This window comes from Crocuta crocuta, unplaced genomic scaffold, assembly GCF_008692635.1.
Source record: "Crocuta crocuta isolate KB4526 unplaced genomic scaffold, BGI_CrCroc_1.0 scaffold190, whole genome shotgun sequence".
NCBI lineage: Eukaryota > Metazoa > Chordata > Mammalia > Carnivora > Hyaenidae > Crocuta > Crocuta crocuta.
In genome coordinates this window covers 9100187-9120422 of record NW_027527955.1, presented here as the reverse complement: position 1 = coordinate 9120422, position 20236 = coordinate 9100187, and the positions used below count along the sequence as shown (strand labels likewise).

Sequence of the window (20236 nt, the reverse complement as noted above, 5' to 3'; positions counted from 1 at the left end):
CATTTATCATGGGCCTGCCACTGTAGCGGGCTGTAGGAACCTAGCGGTGAGTAGGATGCCACACACCATGCCCTCCTGCTGGGTATAGAGGCAAGAACAATATTTAAATCTACATTGTTCCTCATGATTCCATCCATATTTCTCCTAGTGGGTGATATTTGACGAACACTCTCATAGTGTTGAATTGCTCAAACTGACAGTTCAAGGCTTGCACTCATGTTTCTTTTGCCTGTGAGGGACTCTGGCTGAGGAACAGACGGCATTGCTGATGCTAATATGCAGGAACCCATCCAGCCTCTCTGATCTGGTGCCTTCCTAGTGCTGCCCTCTGGGTTACTCTTCACCATCGCGCTGGGAATGTGCTCATTTCTTTCTCTTCTATTTCCTGTTCTTTTTCCTTTCTTTTATGTATTTGTATGACCTTTTCCAAGCATCCTTCCTATGCTAAGTACTATCTATATTCAAAATAAAGGGATTCTAGGCATTAAAAAATTAAAGGTAAAAATATTGAAAAATAAAATTTCTTTGAAGTTCCCAAGGAACTCATCATCTGCCAGGGATATGGATTTGTTAACTAGCATTGACAGGCCATGTGGCTGCTGTGATGTTGGCGAGATGCGATGTGATTTTGGAGCTTCATTCTGCCCAGGAGTCTGGATGGCTTTGCAGGGGATGTATGCTAATATGACACAGCAGATAGGCAGTAACAGCGGTGAGAGGTGAGAGGGAGGGAGTCTGGGAATTCTAAACCCCACAGCTATGCAAAGGCAGCAAGCTGTGCTTAAACATTAGCCACTAAGAGTGTAACCAAGAAAACAAAATATACAAAGCAAGGCTACGATGCATAGACACTAATTGCAGACCCCGAGTAGTGCTTACTAGTAATGAAATGACTCAGAGCACACCTGGGTGGCTCAGTCAGCTAAGTGTCTGACTCTTGAGCTCAGCTCAGGTCATGATCTCATTGTTCGTGAGTTTGAGCCCTAAATTGGGCTCTGTGCTGTCAACCCACAGCCTGCTTAGGATNCCTCTCTCTCTCTCTCTCTCTCTCTCTCTCTCTCTCTCTCTCCCGCCCCCCACCCCACCCACACCCCTGTTCACTCTCTTTCAAACTAAGTAAACTTTTAAAAAAAGTAATAAAAGGACTCAGAATTAGAGCTTTGTGGAGGTTTCTTTCAAGGCCCTTAGTATTGTTTCATAAAGACCATAATTCCGTGTATTTTGTATATGTTTATAATTTCTCACCTGCCACAGGGGGCTATTTAACCTCATTTTGAGACTTCATTTTGTAGATTTTCGAAAACAATGAAGATGGCTGCTACTTGATTGTGATGTTTAAAATTCTAAATTGTGAAGGCTTCCATGACCTTTGGTTCGAGAGAAAGGACCCAGCTGGTTAAAATACTTTCTGGTGATGTCTGTAGTAAGCCTACCCCGCTGAAGCACATGACCGCAAATGACCAGAATGGCTGTTAGTATTTTAAAGCAGGAATGCCATTAGAAGCTCAGGGTTTTGTAATATAAAACAGCCACCCCTATTCTGCAGCCTCAGATTGCCTCAGATTGCTAGGTTCCTACAGCTATGCGAAAAAAAATCCAGGTGTCTGTAATTCAACAAAGTTGTTTAGGTCTGATGTTGTGGATGGTTATGCTTGGCCTTGAGCTGCGTGGCAGGGTGGTCCAGACGCTGGACAGCACCACCCAGCTTGAGCCCCTCTGTCTTCAACCCCTACGTACCTTAATTCACTCCACACAGCAGTCTGTCTAGCTGTGGAGAAATCCTCAATACAGAGATACACAGTGATTTGTAGAAGATTGGGTTTAGTTTATTCACTACATGTGATCTGAATACGTATCATGAGAAGCCAGTAGTCTGTTTTTATTATAAATAATCATAGAGAAATGTCTTTAAAAAAATCTTTTAGTATGTTTCCCAAGAATTTCTGCAACGTTATTTGCCTTAGAGGCATTTTTCCCCTTTAAACAAGTCACTGTAAAAACTACAAAAAGTTATTGAGTGACATCCCTTTGCTTCAAGTTTTTCTATTAGTTTGCCCATCGCTAGGGGCTGTCTTCTGTATTCAGGTTACACTGTGTGATCTATTAGAAGAGTATTCCCTGAAAATTCAGGGTCTTCAAAACACAGTCGGCATCGCTGCTCTCCCCCACCCCCCACCCCCCAAGTTACTTCAGTGGTGGCAAAAATAACAATTGTCCCCTGGGAAATGAAGCTCATTGCTATGGTAACTAATGAAGGTTGCATCATTCTAGGGCACATTTTTAAAAGCCTGAATTTCAGCATGGGTAGACGCCTCGTCTTATTTTATTCAGTAGCTTAGCAACCTGTGGTATACTGTTTGTCACCACCCCCAATCCTCCCTCTTCTCTCAGAAAAGTGACCTATATAGATAGTTTTTTGATTATGGGCACGTTTTCAATGTGAATTTGGTTCAGTTCTTAGGTATGTTTACAATGACCTTATTTTCTGGGCCCAAAATTAGGACACTTTCTGCGTCTGAGAAGTGAAGGCCTTTGTTCTACATCCATGGTGGCCCACGCTGAAGTCTTTGCGGGTCTTCTGCGTGCTGCATCCCTAAACTGTTGGTGCTATTCTGGGAATTATCTTTGGCCCTACTTTCTTCTTCTTCACCAGGGACTTAGCTACTGCTTGTTGTTGGTGACGCCCACATCCTGACCCTCAGCTCAGATCTCACCCCTCGACTCCATGTAGGCAGGCAGTTCCCTCCTTGATAGTCCTCCCTGGAGTGTCCCCACACCCACCCAGCAAGTTCAAGATGAAGTCAGCATTGCCTTCTACAAAACTCCCTGGTGAACCGTTCATGCATCACGCCACACCCAGTCAGCCCTGGGACCTGGACACTTCCACTTCTAAATGCTCTCAAGTCTGCCTTCTTCTCTTGTCTAGAGCCACATCCTTTTTTGCCTGGTTTATTGGTTAACCAAACTGCTTGCTTCTGGGTAAGCAGGCTTCTTCCAGGTTTCCCCAAACGAAAAAATTGTGATTTCGTGCCTGGCTGCTTGGCCTTCATCGGGTCCCCGTTGTCCTCAGAGTAAAACCCAGACTCCTCAGCGTGGCCTACAAAGCCGTGTATGGCCTCCTGTCTGCTCCCTTGTCCAATTTGGTTCCCGTCACTGCCACCTGGCCACCCCCGGCCTGCTCCTGCCGCCACATGCTGCTCCCCATACGAGGAACATGCCCCGCTCCCCTCCCCCTTCCTCTGGTAAATGCTTCCCCATCCTGCGTTTCGGACACCATCAGCTCTGGGAGGCTNCCCCCCCCCTCCCCTGCATGTTTCTTTAACATGTTTCTTCAAGGCTTCTCCAGCTTGCTGGGTGGTAATGCTCTGTGACCTGTTGCCTGCAGCAGGTGGTAAGTTTTGAGAACAGAGGTGGTGCTTGTTTGTCTTTGTGGTTCCAGTGTGTTTCACATACTAGCACTTAGTAGGTGTTTAATAAATGTCTGTGAATGAATCAATGTTCAGCAAGTCAGTGATTGAATACATATGTATATATAAATGCATTTGTGAGGCAGGGGGCAGAATTCACAACTTCTAGATTTTAACAGTCCTGGGAAGTCCAAACTGTTCCAGGTCTGCAGTTCGTCTCCATCAGTATAAGTGGACTCATAAACACCGCTAGAACTTAGAACAAAGAATTTTCCTGGATAGGGTGGGGGTGGGGGTGGAACTGGTGTGGTGCTTGGCTACCTACCTGTGCGTGTGCAGGCGCACAGGCACACACACAGTCAGTTCAGCACCTGTGTATTACTAAACTCTATTGCCAGCCTATGTGTGTCAGCACAGTTTGAAACAAGAAAGTCAAGTACAAACTAAAATTCAGGAATCTCATAAAGGGAGCATTTGACTCCCTTGCTTGATTGAAAGTTCCATTCCTCTGTGTGATCACAGGGCTGCCTCTGAAGAGGTCATACCGTCCTAGGTAAGGTTGTAGTGGAGGCGGGCACTGGATTCAGTTCTTTGGAGGGAGTTGGAGTGGGTTGGGAGGTAGGCTCCAAATGCCCTCGCATTTCTCATTTCTTTAGGGTAGTGCTAGATGCTGGTGCGATGCGACAAAGGACTTATGGTTCCTTCCCCATCATCCCACCCAGCACGGTGTACAGATTTCTTGGTGTCGGCTCAGCTTCTGTGCTGCCTTCCGCACAAGGATTCTGCAGATGTGATCAGAGAGCTTCCTGACAGTGGACGGGTTGGGGGTGGGCGGCTGTAAGGAGGAACTTCTGACCGACCCTCTTGCTCTGTGACAAACGACAAGCACCACTTTGGGGTCTGGCGTGGAGCTTGCCCTGGTACTTGCTTTGAGGATGAGAAAATGTGATTCCTTCTCCGACTGTATTTAGGGCTCAATCAAGGAGCACACCGGCCCTGATCACGGTGGAGTTTGGATAAATACTACAATTTATCTAACTTCCGTTTTCACCTTACAAACGAAAAGAAAAAGAAAAACCTTTTTAGGTTTAAGGAATAAATAATATTTAAGTCTAATATTTAAAAGTGGCTTTTACCTGTTGAAATGTGGTCAACTGTGTCCAAAGTAGAATAAGATTATGCTGTTTGCAATATAGCCCAGCTGCTAAACTGACTGAGACCTACTGGAGAGATCTTGTCTTATTATTTTTGAAGTGAGAATTGCTTCTCTCTCCCAACTGTCCCAGTGTCTGTTTCTGCCTTTGGTGAGAGCTTGGGGGAGAGAGGATGACAGGACTTGGCGAGGAGGGCGCTGCATCCTTTGTGGCTCTGTCGGGTTCCTGGGAACCCAGGCCCCCGTGTAGGGGTGGGGGGAGGGGGATGCAGTTTCCCCGCCTTTCAGCAGGGGCGTGCATTTTTCTTCAATACACTGACCTCTACTGGCTTAACCATGACTCTTAATCACAGCTGGGGGTTTTTTCTCTTGAAATTTTTTCCAAGGAAAAAGTTTTGTATTTACTATTAAAAGATTTTTGTGTTGCTTTTAAAATATAATTTGCAAAAAAAATTCTTGCAGGCTTTCCATAGTGGAATTTACATTTATCGAGGAAATTCCTAGCTATCCCAGTGTTACTTTTGACCTCTAAGATGTCTAGGATGTAGTGGGTTTTTTTTAACCATTACTATATCTCTAAAGATACGAGAACAAATATTTTTATGGAATATTATTTTTAACCATAAGAGTTCTCAATTGCCCTTAATACATGTAGTGTAAGGAAGGCAGTATGTTTAGTGAGGAGAGCCCAGAATTTAAAATAACTGCAGGTTATTGGTTCAGGCAAATTTAAATTCTGTGGGCCTTCTCATCTCTAAAGGGTGATTTCTGTTTCCTTGAGCTATTTTAAGGGTTAAATGTAAACGCGAAGGGTTTGGGGGGCTGTTGTTTTTGTAAAATTCTTTGTCTCTATTCTTAGAGTTAAAACTAATTTTAACCTGCCACCCTTTGGACCTACAAAGCTATTTTAAAAATCTTTAAAAACATTTTTTAATGTTTACTTATTTTTGAGAAAGAGAGAGAGACAGAGTGTGAGTGGGGAGAGGCAGAGGGAGAGGGAGACACAGAATCCACAGCAGGCTCCAGGCTCTGAGCTGTCAGCACAGAGCCTGATGCAGGGCTTCAACTCACAAACTGTGAGATCATGACCTGAGCCGATGTTGGATGCTTAACCGACTGAGTCACCCAGGCACCCCACTATTTTCAAAATCTTAAAACAAACCTGTAGTAGCTGTATTGATATGTGCCTTTTTTACCGGGATTTTTAGAATCACTGCTACTTAAACATTTATCTGTGTACACATACATACATACATACATTTCTACATAACCTTATAATTTATGCATCTGGAAGATTAGGAGCTTTGATTACACTAACATCACAGTAGTGTTAGAACCTGTGTGCACCTGGCTTTGGTGCTACTTCAGCTCTAATCCTTACATGAGAAACTACTCCACATCTACGGTTATTTCACTTATTTTGTTACTATTTTTTTCATCTCCAGTTATTTTAAACTCGGTTTGTTGAAAATGAAACTTGCTCTGTCTGCCTTCCTGCCCCTCCCGTGTGGGGAACAGGTTTGCCGCCTGTGCAGTGGTTGAGAGAGAGCAACCTGTGAATTTAGACGGTGTGGGTTCAGATTGTGGCTCTATATGACCTGGGGGCTTTCGGTGCTTCAGAGACCTCAGCTGTGACATGAGATTGATAATCATACCTACCCTGTGAGATTGTTGGGAGGCCACGTTTGGAAGGTTGTGGGCAAAACGGTCCCCTGGAAAGCCCGGTAGACATTTCGGTTTGCTTATAGTAGAATCTGTGGCGAATAACTTCTGCCTCGCGTCTTGTCTCGCCTCGGGCCTGTTGTCTTCTGTTGATTGACCTTTGTGCTCTGCCCATCGGGTCACTAGAACAGCTGCTAAGGAAGAAGAGGAGAATGAATCTAGCGTAGACAGCCAACGATCTCTACCACCTCGGACTAACCTGTTTTCGTTCATCCAGCGAATATTTCTCCTGTATTCGCCATGTGCCATGCACCCTGGCAACCTTCGGGTAGATGGTAGTGAGCAAGATCGTAGCGCGCACATTGTCATGCTTAGTTTCTTATTTTTATTTTTCAGGTAACAAACACATTTACGAGTAGGTAGATCCAATCACAGGTTGTGGCCAGTGCAACGAAGGAAATAAATGGAGTAATAGATATTGCCACCCTTCCCGAGTCAGCCATTCCTGAGCCTGCCTCCTTTCTCCACGTGGATGAGATGCCTTTCCTACGTTGCCTTGCATGGATATAAAATACCTCGTGGCCCTTATCATTCACCACTGCCGTGATAATGTTCGGTTGTCTGTCTGCACGGAGCTCCTGGACTATTTCTGGCACGCAGCAGATACCCAGTGCATGTTAAAGAAGAGCATAAAGGAATGGATAAATAATTGTTAGCGTATTTTTGTAAATTGAGCGAAAAATCCCTTACTTCAAGGATTCAGTGTTCAGTATGTTGGCAAAGCAGGAGTGATTTTGGATTTTGATCTCTCCCAAGCTATGGTGGATTAGCACATTTTTGAACAGTGGTGATATTAATGACAAAAATCATAATTGTTGGCAATTACTGAATGCCTGCTCTGTGCTAAGCACCATGTCATGGACCTCATGTTTAATCTTTGCAGCAACTTCACACCATAGGTTTGAATTATAATTCTCATTTTTCACAAACTAGGAGCTCTTGGATAGAGCTCAACGACACCTCTGATTCAAATGTTCAAAATTTTCCTCGTGACTCTGACCCCATGCCCTGCCCTTTTCCACTGTTTCTCATCTTAGTGAATGACCGCACCATCATATAGTTGGACAAACCCCAAACCCAAGGAAAGGCATTCCTTTCCTTCATCTTCTCTATCTGTTAACATGTATTCAGATCTTGGTAACAGAATCCATTTGACAGTGGCTTAAGGTAAAAATAAAGGAAATCATCTCACAAGCAAGCCTAAAGTCAGTCTAAAGGGTTGCTGGATTAGGGGTATTATGAGGCCAGGCCCTTTCCACTTTCAGCCCCGCGGTCCTCAGCACATCTGCTTTTGTCTTCAACCTCGTTGTCTCATGATCGAATGTGGTTGCTTCCACTCCAGGCAAAGTCTGTATCGACTGTTCTTAAGTTTGTATTGTGGTGAAATTCATGTAACCCATAGTTAACCACTTTAAAATGTACAGCTCAGTGCCATTCAGTGCATTCACAGTGCCGTGCACCCACCAGCTCTCTCTAGTTTCAAAACTTTTTTTCATCACCCCAGAAGAATACACCATTACCCGCTGAGTAACTACTCCCCAGTTGCCCAACTCCCATCCCCTGACAACCTCTTAATCTTTCTGTCCCTACGGATTTGTCTGGTTCTGGACATTTCATTTAAAAGAATCGAACAGTATGTCACCGTTTTTGTCTGGCTTCTTTTGTTTAGCATAATGTTTTTGATGTTCATACAGGTTTAGCATGTATCAGTACTTCATTCCTTTTGTTGACTGATAATATTCTAGTATATGTACATAATTTGTTTATCCAGTCATCTGCTGATAGACATTTGAGTTGTTTACACCTATTGACTATTGTGAATTGTGCTGTTTTGATTTATTTTTTATTTTTTAAATTCCGGTATAATTAACACACAGTGCTATGTTAGTTTCAGGTGTATAAGGCAGTGATTCACAATTCTACCTTACTCAGTACTCATCATGATAAGTGTACTCTTAATCCCCTTCACCTTTATTAACCAATCCCCACCCACCTCCCTTCTGGCAACCACCAGTTCTCTCTGTTTTGTTTTTGTTTTTTTTTTAATAGAGATTTTATTCTTTTAAACTAATCTCTACACCCAGGGTGGAGCTTGAACTCACAACCCCGAGATCAAGAGTCACATACTCTTCCGCCTGAGCCAGCCAGTAGCCCTTGTTCTCTATATTGAAGAGTCTGTTTTCTTATTTGCCTCTTTTTTCTTTGTTTTATTTCTTAAATTCCACATAAAGTGAAATCATATGGTATTTGTCTTTCTCAGGCTGACTTATGTCACTTTGCATTACCCTCTCGATCCAATCCTTGTTTGCAAATGGCAAGACTTGTGCTGTTCTGAACATACATGAACATGTATCTGTTTGCATACCTGTTTTCAATTCTTTGGAGTATATACCTAAGAGAATTAGTAGGTCATACAGTTTTCTGTTTAACTTTTTGAGGAACTGCCGAACTGTTTTCAACAGTGGCTGCATCATTTTACATTCCTATCAGCACTGGATGAGGGTTCCTATTTCACTCTAGCCTCTAGAACATTTACTTTCCGTTAAAAAAAAAATTATAGCCTTCCTAGTGACTGTGAAACGGTATCTCATTATGGTTTTGATTTGCATTTCCTGTTGACCAGTGATGTTGAGCATCTTTTCATGTGCTTGTTGACCATTGTTTGTCATTGGGGAAGTGTCCACTAAGGTCCTTTGTCCACCTTTTAATTCGGTTGTTTGTCATTTTGTTGTTGTTATGGTTGAGTTGCAAGAGTTTCTTATAGTATGGGCACTAAATCTCCATCATCTGTATGATCTGCAAACATTTTCTCCTGCTGTTTTGATGATGTCCCTTGTTGCACAAAAGGTGTGAATTTTTAAGAGGTCTAACTTATTTATTTATCTTTTGTGCTTGAGCTGTGGTATCCAATTCAAGAATCCATTGTTGAATGCAAGGTCATGAATATTTACCTCTATGTTCTCCTCTAATAGTTTTAGTTTTAGCTGTAATATTTAGGTCATTCATTGATCCATCCTGAGTTAATTTCTGTGTATGGAGGGAAGTTGGGGTCCAACTTCATTTCTCTGAATGTGGTGCTATTGTCCTGGCACCATTTATTGAAGACACTATTGCATTCAGTCTGTGGATTGCTTTTGGGAGTATTGTCAAATAAATGTCCAGTCTTCCAGTCTATGAACATGGGATGCCTTCCCATTTATCTATATCTTCTTTAATTTCTTTCAGCAATGTTTGTAGTTGTCACTATGCAAATCTTCACCTCCTTGGTTAAATATATTCCTAGGGGTTTTATTCTTTTGGGTGCTATTAAAAATGGAATTGCTTTTGTAATTTCTTTTCACATTGCTTGTTGCTGGTGTAGAAACCAAACGATTTTTGTGTGTTGATCTTGTACCTGGCAATTTTGCTCAATTTGTTTATTAGCTTCGATGGTGCTTGACTGGATTTATTGGGATTTTCTGTAGGTAGAATCATATCATTTACGAATACAGATAGTTTTACTTCTTCCTTTCCAATTTGGATGCCTTCTGTTTCTTCTTTTTGCCTAATTAATCTGGCCAGGATTTCCAGTAATGTTGAATAGCAAATGGTGAAAGCAGGCATCCTTGTCTTGTACTTGATTTTAGGGAGAAAGTTTTCAGTCTTTACCATTGAGCATGATGTTAGCTGTGAGTTTTTGAAGAATACCTTCTATTGGATTAAGAAAATTTCCTTTTATTCTTTGTTTGCTGAGTGTTATTTACCATGAAAGGTTGTTGAATTTCATCATGTGCTTTTCTGTGTTTGTTGAGATAATCATCTGTGGTTCCCCACTTTGTTCTGTCAATGTGCTGCTTTATGTTGATTGACATTCTTACGTTGAACTGCCCTTGCGTTCCTCTGACGGATTCCACTTGGTCATGATGTGCCATCCTTTTGATGTGCTGTTGGATTTGTTTTGCTAGATTTTTTTCCCTCTATATTCATAAGGGATGTGAGACTATTATTTTCTTGTGGTATCTTTGACTTTGTATCAGATAATGCTGGCCTTGTAAAATATGTTAGGATCTGAGTAGTTCTTCCTCTTTATTTTTTGGAATGTTGAATAGGATTTTTATTCATTATTTAAATGTTTGGTTGAATGCAGTGAAGCCATCTGGTCCTGCACTATTATTTTTGATTACTGATTTACTCTCTTGACTTGTTATAGGTCTGTCGACCTATTATTTCTTTTTGGTTAGTTTTGGTAGATTGTGTGTTTCTGAGGATTTTTTCCATTTAATCTAGATTATCAAATTTACTGGCATATGTTCATAGTATTCTCTTATAATCCCTTTCATTTCTTTTAGGTAGTAACATTCCCACTTTCATTTCTGACTTTAATTATTTACATTCTTTGTTTTTTTGTAATTAGTTCTTAATTTTGGTGAACTTTTCAAAGAATTAGAAAACCAAAGAAGTTGGTTTTCTAATCTTTTATTTTGTTTTTTGTTCTGTTCTTTATTATGTACTTCTACCTGCTGGCTTTGGGTTTAGTTTTTTTAGTCCCATATTCTATTTAATTTTCTTTTATAAATTCAGTGTTTTATTCAGATTACCTTCTTGTATATACATCCTTATTCTGATGTCCCTTAGTTCTTTATTTATGGTTTCCTTTCAGGCCTTTGGGCATATAAATAGTTAATTTAAAGTTTTTTTGTTTTTTCTGGGGAGGGGGGAGAGGGAGTATAAGCAGCGGAGGAGTAGAGAGAAAGAGAGAGGGAGAGAGAGAATCCCAAGTAGGCTCCACGCTCAACACAGAGTCTGACATGGGGCTCAGTCTAATGACTATGAGGTAATAACGAGCCAAAATCAAGAATTGGACACTTAACCAACTGACCCATCCAGGTGCCCCTATATAGTTAATTTATAGTTTTGTCTAATAAGACCAATCAGTGTTGGATTTCTTCATTGATTTCTGTCACTTTTTTTTCCTATGAAAAGGCCAGTTTCCTGTTTCTTTGTATACTTTGTAATATTTTCTTGAGAACTGATTATTTTAAATATTATAGGACTCTGAAAATCACATTCTCCCTCTTCTCCAGAGATTACTGTTGTTACTTTAAAAAAAATTTTTTTTAATGTTTTATTTATTTCTGAGAGAGAGAGAGAGACAGCATGAGCAGGGGAGGATCAGAAAGAGAGGGAGATACAGAATCTGAAACAGGCTCCAGGCTCTGAGCTGGCTGTCAACACAAAGCTCTATGCAGGGCTCAAACCTACGAACCGTGAGATCATGACCTAAGCCGAAGTTGGATGCTTAACCAACTGAACCACCCAGGCACCACTACTGTTGTTACTTTTGAATGTTGCAGTTTTCTGTTTAGTAACTTTTCCGAACTATTTTTGCAAAGACTGTATTCCTTATTGTATATGATCATTGAAGTCTCTGTTCTATTATCTCTGCGGTCAACCAGTGATTTCTTCTAATGCCTGGATTTAATAAAGAAAAAAGGGGTCTTTGTCTCTTTACATTTCTTTGACAGACATTGCCTGGGAAGCCCTTCAGCCTTAGGGGATTGAAAGAATGACCAGTCTCTCTCAGTGGACCAACAGGCAGATCAAAACCCACATCCCCAGTTTTGGAAGATGGGTTCCTACCTTGGAAGCAGCAAGCCATTCTGTGAGCATGGGCCACCGTTCCCACAGCTGCCTGCTATAGGGATGAGGAACGCATGGCGGCAACTGCTAGTAAAATGTGAAATCCATTTCATGATACATACCAGCTTCTGTCTTCATCAAGGATTTTTCCAATGATGCAAGTGTCTAACTAGATCCCAGAGTTCTAAAATAATGATTCTGACAGGTCTTGCCAGCTCGCTGGTTGATTTGATATCGGGACTGATTCCTGGAGCTTCCTACCCTGCCATTTTTGGTGGTGTTGCCTATTTACTTTTGTTGAGATAATAATGTCCATATTAAAATGTTGTACTAGCATATTTAAAAATTTTTTTGTTTAAGTGAAACTGATATGTATTTAGTGTATGTATTATTTTTTATACACTATTTACCATTATATCTGTCCATCTCATAAATTAGGATAGTTGACCAAAAAGATGAAATTTTGCATGTATATATGTAGCTGTGTCACTGTATATCGCTATGTTGTATCTTGTGGCTGAGAAAATGACATTTCTTTATTGTGTCTGTAGTTGGTCTAGTTTTTTTTCCTGCTGCACCATATTGTGGGAGACTCATTGATTAGGGGAAAAATCCAATACAATTTAAAACTTAGTCTAGTACGATGACTTAAATAGTGTGAGATAAAATTGCTCAATCTTTATCTACTTTTTACCCTGGAATGGTTTAAGTGTGTGGGCTGAGAGGTATGGCCTTTATGATCTTCTGGCAGTGGGGAATTGCTTTTTCCTCCTTGGTTCGAGTTCTGCTACTTGCTCTGGTCTCTAGAAGAGTGTCCTGTCACCTTCTAGTTGTGTTTGCCTGGCCAGCATGTGCAGATGATGTCATGGCTGGTCTAACTTATGGTGGGGCCTTTCTGGTTGGTAAGAACGTAGTAGTGCTCTCTCCCTCGTTCATTTCCACTTCAGCTCCTTCTTGCTGAGCTCTCTTGGGTGTCCGCCATGCCTGTATCTGGCCTGCTGGCCTAGAACTTTATCCACAGCCTTTGCTGCAGGATCTTCGTGTTTCACGGTGGACCCTGTTGGCCAGCCGTCTAGCTCAGGAATCTGAGTCTCAGAGTTTTTCATTACCTGACCATGTTTGGAGAAACCTTCTCTCAAGAAAATGACCTGGCCTGTAAGACAGAGGACTTACTGTGTAATCCTGTGTATGTCAGATGTTTCATTTTATCTCTTCCCACTTCCTTCACTAGTTAAACCTAATAACTTCTCAGACAGATAAGTGCTGCCAGCAGACTACGGCGGAGGTCACATGCTAGGAGAGGCAAAACAACAACAAAAATACTAATTTTCAAACACCTTCGCGACTGCATGTGTGTATATAGGCCTACATGAGGATAATAGTTAAAGCGCAGATATAGTTCTAAGTGTACACAAGCCTTACATTTCAGAAATATAGGATCTATAGAGAGGCATAAGTGGTGTGCTTACACATATATATGTGTATGCAGTATATATATAGTTAAGACCTATATTATATATAATACATATAGTTAAGATAAATATAATTAAAGTTAAGAGGTTTGGGGTCTATCAACATTTTCCCGTGACTAACAATGCTGTGATTGAACGTACACTTTTTTTTTCTTTTGTAGGACCGTTCGTGTATGGCTAAAGAGAGACAGTGGGCAATATTGGCCAAGCATATACCATATGATGCCTTGTAAGTATTTGGATCTCTGTCTTTAGAAATTAGACATGGACCACACCTCCCCTTCCTTTCCAGGTTGCCTTCTCTGTGTTTTCTTCCTGAGTGGGAATATCTGAGGGTTGAGACTGTCATTATAATGAAAAGTACCATATTAAATCATTTTAACTCTCAGTATGTAAAATAGGAAAATTGTTCTGAAATTGACCACATATTCATAGTTTCTGAATACGATTAATGGAAGAAGGGCTATAGCACATCGGCTTTCTGATTACAGCTGTCTCCCTCCTTTCCAACTTTCTGTTTCACCTTTTTGTGGAGTTCTTCCTTCAACATTTAAAATTTTCCCTGGAAATTACATTTGTGAAGTAAATTTGTTCTTGCACTATTGTTATATGATTCATTCAGATGCAAGGCATTCACCTTGACCATTTGGCCCCCAGAAATGTGTGCTTATGATTGAAACATTCTAAGTAGAAGCCAGCCTCCTTTTCTTATATGAGAAATATGTCCTTGTGCTGATAAATAGTTAATCTTTTAAATATATTTTTAAACATCCTTAGATTTGATTTGTAGACTTGTGTGCTGGCAGTTCTCCTACAGAAGAGCTGGCGCGTCAAAATAGGAAATGGCTTTTTAGTCTGGCATTTTATCTTTAAAAAGTGATGAAGTTTGGGCATCCTAGCCCATGTTTATTTGAGTATAAAATAATTATTTAAATTTGATATCAATTATATTATTCAACATTTCCCTGACTCCCCTTCAAATCTTCATTAAAATTGACACCCTAGAAAAATCCCTGGGTTTTTTCGCTTGGGCCCGGGTCCTCTCCAGCTTGCTATGCCATGCACCCCGTCCCTGGATACAGGTACCCCAGTTTGAGAAGTATGTGCCACGGGTACAACCAGAATAAATTCATCCTGCATTGCAGATGTGATTAAGTTTATGCTTCTGGCAAGAGAATGCTATAATAACTTAAACAGCAATTTTGCTTGTTTATGAACAAATGAATTATTAAGGATATAATGGGTTTCTGTGATTTTCAAATTATCTTTGAGGTTTTGTGTGGCTTTAGAATTTTATAATAAATAAATGATACCCACAAAGCTGAACCAGATGGCCGGTCCTGCACTAGGGAAGAGGAAACTTCTTGTAGTTCTGAGTACTTGTATCGGCCCTGTACCTGTTGAGGCTCCAGCAGGCAGCATTTATACAGCAAAGGGCTACGTGAACTCCCTCTTTCGGCGGCGGCAGTGATAAGGGCTCAGGCAGAAGGAAGGGGAAAGGAATTTTCTGATCGATTGTTTTTTCTGAACTTTGAGTGGTATAACCAGTCTTTTCTATGATGTTACCTTTTCATCAAACCTGACACGGTATCTAACTAGAGGAGGGGGAGGGTCTGTAGTCCAGCAAGTTGAAGTTGACGCTAGAGATCTGTCACTAGCTTGACTATGAAGACAGAGGAGAGTCAGACCTGGGCAGAAAGATGAGGGCTCGGGGATGGTAGGCAAGGAATCTTCTTGGGATGAACATGAATGGGAATCTCATAGAGACAGGAGCTTTGTGCACCCCCTTTCTATACACACATCTAAACGTGCTTTGCTGTCTTTCTCTGATGCTCTCTTTATTTGAATGTCACTGACAATACAGAGACGCCTCTGGTTGCATTCTTATCATTTATTTAGCTGTATGAATGACTAAAAGCTGCAGTAGCTCCTTCACCGGGCACAAGTGCTCAGTACATAAATACCGATGGAAGACTTGAATCTGGTAATACAGATGAGTCCCCGAGAACATCATCATACATACTCCTAGTGATTGAACACAGTCTTTGAGAAAGAGAACCCTTTAATTTTTTGCGTTATTTTGCCTACAGCCTTCCACTAAAGGGAGTGAAAAGGGTATTACTTTGCTGTTAAAATGTGTGTGGACCAGCAGCATTAAGGTCACCCTAGAATTTACCAGAAATGCAAGTATTGGGTACCATGCTAGATTGAAAGAATCAGAATCTGCATTTTAATGATACCCCTAGGCGATTGAATGCACTTTAAAGCGCATTCAGAAGATTGTCTTCTGGCATTATAGCCAACATGCTGATCTCTTTTACACATGATTGTATGAGCACATATAAAGCTTCATGCATATATTGTATTGATTTCTACATACATAGATATAAGTACCCATTCTAGTGGGTCAGACATTTACTGTGCACCTGCCGTATACAGGGCACTGAGCTGGTTGCCAGGGTTTGCAGATAATTAAGGTGCATATGGTCAAGGTGATTTCCATAATCTTTCATTGTTGGATAGCTCCACTACCATGGAGAGGTAAAAGAACTATATGTTCTTCTCAGTTGATCGGAAATTGGCTTTTATGTTCCTAGGAATTGAATGTACTTAGATAACATAGCAACTAATATTTGAGCAAGAGTCAGTTTCATTTAACTCGAGAGAGGCAGAATCTTGTTGGATAAGGAATTATGCTATATTTTTGGACAGTTAGAAAACCTGAAATAGCTTTGAATTTTCAAGGGTTTATTTTGCAGTTCTTTCTACTGAAAGGTGTTTTGTTAAGAGGTGACTTAGTATTATCCTTAAATAATGGTTTTATGTGGTATTAGTTACAAAATAAGTAAAAAGGTACAGTATGTCCGGAGGCTATGACATGGACATCACAAGGCATATATGACCATATAATGTGTTTATAGTGATACGTAATAAGTAGTATTCCAAATCCGGAAGAAAACATAAAGAAAATATCTTTACATGTATTATATGGCTTATTTATTTATTTCATTTATGAAAATTTAACATAGTATTTTTCATGTTCTGAGTAGGATAGTACTTTCAGTAGCATTGAGAAGAATTTGCAGTTTAATGGATGGGGGTGGAGTGGAAGGCATTGGATGAGAAACAATGAATGGTGGAGGCGGAGTTTGATGGTTCAGAGAAGAGAGCCTGAATGGCAGGGGAGTGTGATAAGGCTGGATGAACTTGAGGGGGTGGTTCACAAGAGAAGGGTAAGGAGCAGGCACATCGTGCTTTGGGGGTGTCCTCAGACCCTATCTTTTTCTGAGAAGCTCTGGCTTCCCCTTTAGGAGGGAATGAGGAGAGGCCAGACTTGGCTGGTTAAGGCTATTTGCTCCAGAGCCAACCTGATTTTCCCAGAATTTAGAATTTGGAGTAGGAAATGCTAAGTTTCAGCCTTGGCTGGTCCCTTGAGCTGTGAATATGTAAACCTTATAGCTGTGAGGTACTTGTGTATGAAAAGAAACAGTGGAAGCTTAGAAGAAAGTATGAATTAGGGAGGAGGACCACTTGGCTCAAAAGGGAGAGAAGCCTAAACAGGTGATGCCCGAAGGTTTTTCTCCTCCTCCACCCCTCCAGAAGCCTGGCTCTGCTTTTGCCTTTGAGTTCAAGAGATTCCCTCTCCTACTGGATACATCCTTTAGTGCTTCCTTTCACTCCAGTGGGTTTCCGTCACTCGTGACTGCAAGGATCTGACTCAGCCTAGCCCTGATTGTATACCTCCCAATTCCTGTCTGTTCAGTTTCTCCTGGATCCCTATGACCTTTAAAGAGAAAGGACTGAGCCATGTCCCGATTGGTGCCACTGTGATGTTGAGCTGCAGATAGTCTGGGAAAAGCGAGGGTGAGTCAAGAAAAGGAGCAGAAAGAAATATTTATTCCATTTAATTTTTTTGGACAGTTTACTCAACACATTTTAAATGCCTCTGCCATACTAAACACTGCCAAGGATCTAGTGGTTAGGTAGGGCGGGTGATTCCTGCCTTCCTGGTGCGTACAGTGGGGAAGGCAGACCTAAACTAAGTACCACCCATGCTGTGTGGTAAGGGTTCTGACAAGAAGCAGGTGTAGTGGAAACAGGTCACAAAGGTTCCCTGAAGAAAGTCCATTTAAAACCCTGCTGTCTAAAGAGAATTTGGGATGACCAATGACTTGTTCTGTAGTTGCCCATGTGCCGATGTTTATGGATGAGTGAGAAAGAAGAGCGTCTCCCTATCTCATATTCTTTCAAAAAATACGATCCTCTTGATGTATCTCATGTAATAGCTGCTTATTGCCTGTGACAAGATCAGGTTCCAGTGTGCCCAACTGGGACCTGCTTGAGCATGGAAACCAGAGAGGGGCCTTTCTGAGGGTGGAGAGCTGAGGTTTCAGTTGTAGCCATTAACGACGATCTGTTCCAGGCTTCTAGTGGATACCATTTCAACCACTGCATTTGCATCTCTCTACAGAAGGAAAAACAAAACAAAACATGAAAAGCATAGGCATTTCCATTTTCATGGTTGAGTTCTTTTAGATTTGCTTTTTTAACTAGGTTTGCCATTCATGGGGTCAGACAGAGGGGTGGAAGAGAGAAATCTTAAGCAGGAGCCAATGTGGCAGGTGTTTGAGATTTTGCTTACTCTATTAAAGTATTGGGTATCATGTGTGGGCCTCTATAGCCAGCTTTTCCCCTTGGGCTTTCAGAGTAGGTAAAGCAGTTCGGCTGCCAAAGATGTAGTGAATAGGGGGTTGAGGGCCCAGAGCCTCGGGACTGAGGGCGTGTTGGACGATTGTGGGTTCCTCAGTTGCCAGGGCAGGCAGATGACATTTACTTTGGCTCCTAAGTGTTTATGAATTTGACAGTTTTTCAAAGATAAGTACAAATAAAAGGCACACCTAACACGGAAATAAAATGACCTATTTTTTCCAGCTCCCTGCCTTGGAGTGGTGGGATGGCATTTGCCCAGTCTGGGCTCGAGCTGGGGCCCCCTCGGTTTTCACACAAGCACATCCACTTTGCCGTTGGCTCAGCTAACTTTTAATGTACAGGAAATCTAGTCCTCATGGAAAAACATAATTTTGAACTGCTGCTTCCTGGTTTTTATCAAAAGCCTGGGTAGAAGAGAGACTGTTTATGGAGGTCAGTATGCAGGTTATGCAGTCTGATTGTTCATTCATACAGTTTTCCCACATTGTGTTAGCCCTCTGCAGAAATGCTTTCATTCTTTTTTTTTTTTAATGTGTATTCATTTTTGAGAGACAGAGACAGAGCATGAGCAGGGGGAGGGGCAGAGAGAGGGAGACACAAAATCCAAAGCAGGCTCCAGGCTCTGAGCTGTCAGCACAGAGCCCGACGTGGGGCTCAAACTCACGAACTGTGAGATCATGACCTGAGCCCGTTGGAGGCTTAACTGACTGAGCCACCCAGGCACCCCAGAAATGCCTTCATTCTTTGTACCCTCAGCTCACACTGATGTGTGCATGTATGAAGTGCTTTATGGCTGTTTTTGAAGATATTGTCTACTGTAATGCTCAGTGCTCCTTTGAAGAAGCACTAAGAGGGTCAGAAACCCTTTGCTTTCTCTAAGGCAGAACTTACCAACCCATGTGCTGCCTCATGTTGGGATGATCCAGATGGATTACAGACCCTGAGAGCTGATCTCGTTAGGTGTGCAGGGGAAATCCAGTCACCTGGGCCCTAGGAATCTCTTCCATTTACTCCAGTGGCTGTTCAGATCTAGTTGTCTGTATATCATGAGGTGAAAAAGGTCGGGAGGGACAGCTCTGAGGACTTGATTCATGGTCCTTATGGATAATGTGACACACGGAACCTGTCGTTGGCCAACAGATCTTCACTCCAACTTTCTTTCTGTTCTTATACCTATTTTCTTTGGCATGACTTTTTGCTTATTTCTCTTGTTTGGTTTTATTGTATCTAGTTTGTAAGTCTCTTCAAATTCTTTGTAAAATGAGGTGGGGAATGCAGTAAATGAATTATCTTATTAGTTAAAACAAGTAGATGAAGTTTGGACATAGACATACTGTTTACATTAAATTCACCCAAAAATATATTGTTGGTTTTTTAAGATTAGAGTCTTCAAAATAGCTTTTAGGTTAGAATCTGTGCCTGGGTGGGAAGCTGGAATTTGATTTTCATTTTTGCTACCAATTTGCTGAGTCACTTCAGGCAAATCCTTTACATTTTTCCCTCCTCTGAAGCGAGTTGAATAAACTGTCATTTCCTTTGATCTCAAAGTTGCAAAACTATTTTTGGTTATGAGCTATATTAAATAAGTAATTTGCGCTTTCAGGTTCTTGGTATTTAGCAATATATATGTATACGTGTATATATATATATGAGTTATTTTGTATGTAAATAACATATTTTGCATGTAAATTGCAAATGTCGATTTTCCCATTGGTCAAAGGAGAACTTTCTGGAATCTAAGACACTGGATGGAGCTGGTTCTGCTGGGTTTATTAGAGTTTTGGGGCAAATTCATATGGATAGATTAGTGGTTGAAAGGTATTTAAAGTAATGAATTTGAAAGTTCTGTTTTTATAAGGTAGTGATTATTTTGGTGACTTTTAGACAACATCTTTAACTCCATCAAGGGACTTTCTTGGCAAACTAGGGGATTTGGGTATAATTGGGACGTGCTCATCCTATTATTTTTACCTTATTTCAAGAAACTCCTTGGTTCCTTTGTTGGTTTCTTTTGGTATAGGTTATGATATAGAACCATATGTCAAACCAGTTTACTGTTTTACTAGTTATATTTTTGAAAATAATTATGTAATCTGATCTTTAATTCTGTATTTACTAAGAAGAAAATGTGCTTAAGGAACTTTTGATTTTTA

The 20236-nt window shown here is 41.1% G+C and overlaps 1 protein-coding gene across 1 annotated transcript in view; it reads left to right on the top strand.

The window, feature by feature from the left end:
- WDFY2 (WD repeat and FYVE domain containing 2) overlaps positions 1 to 20236 on the top strand; it is a 174265-nt gene that overhangs the window by 56672 nt on the left and 97357 nt on the right. Inside the window, exon 2 of the mRNA XM_077752592.1 lies at positions 13535 to 13602. Within this exon, the coding sequence (XP_077608718.1) occupies positions 13535 to 13602 (68 nt within the window). The remainder of the gene's footprint in view (positions 1 to 13534; positions 13603 to 20236) is intronic.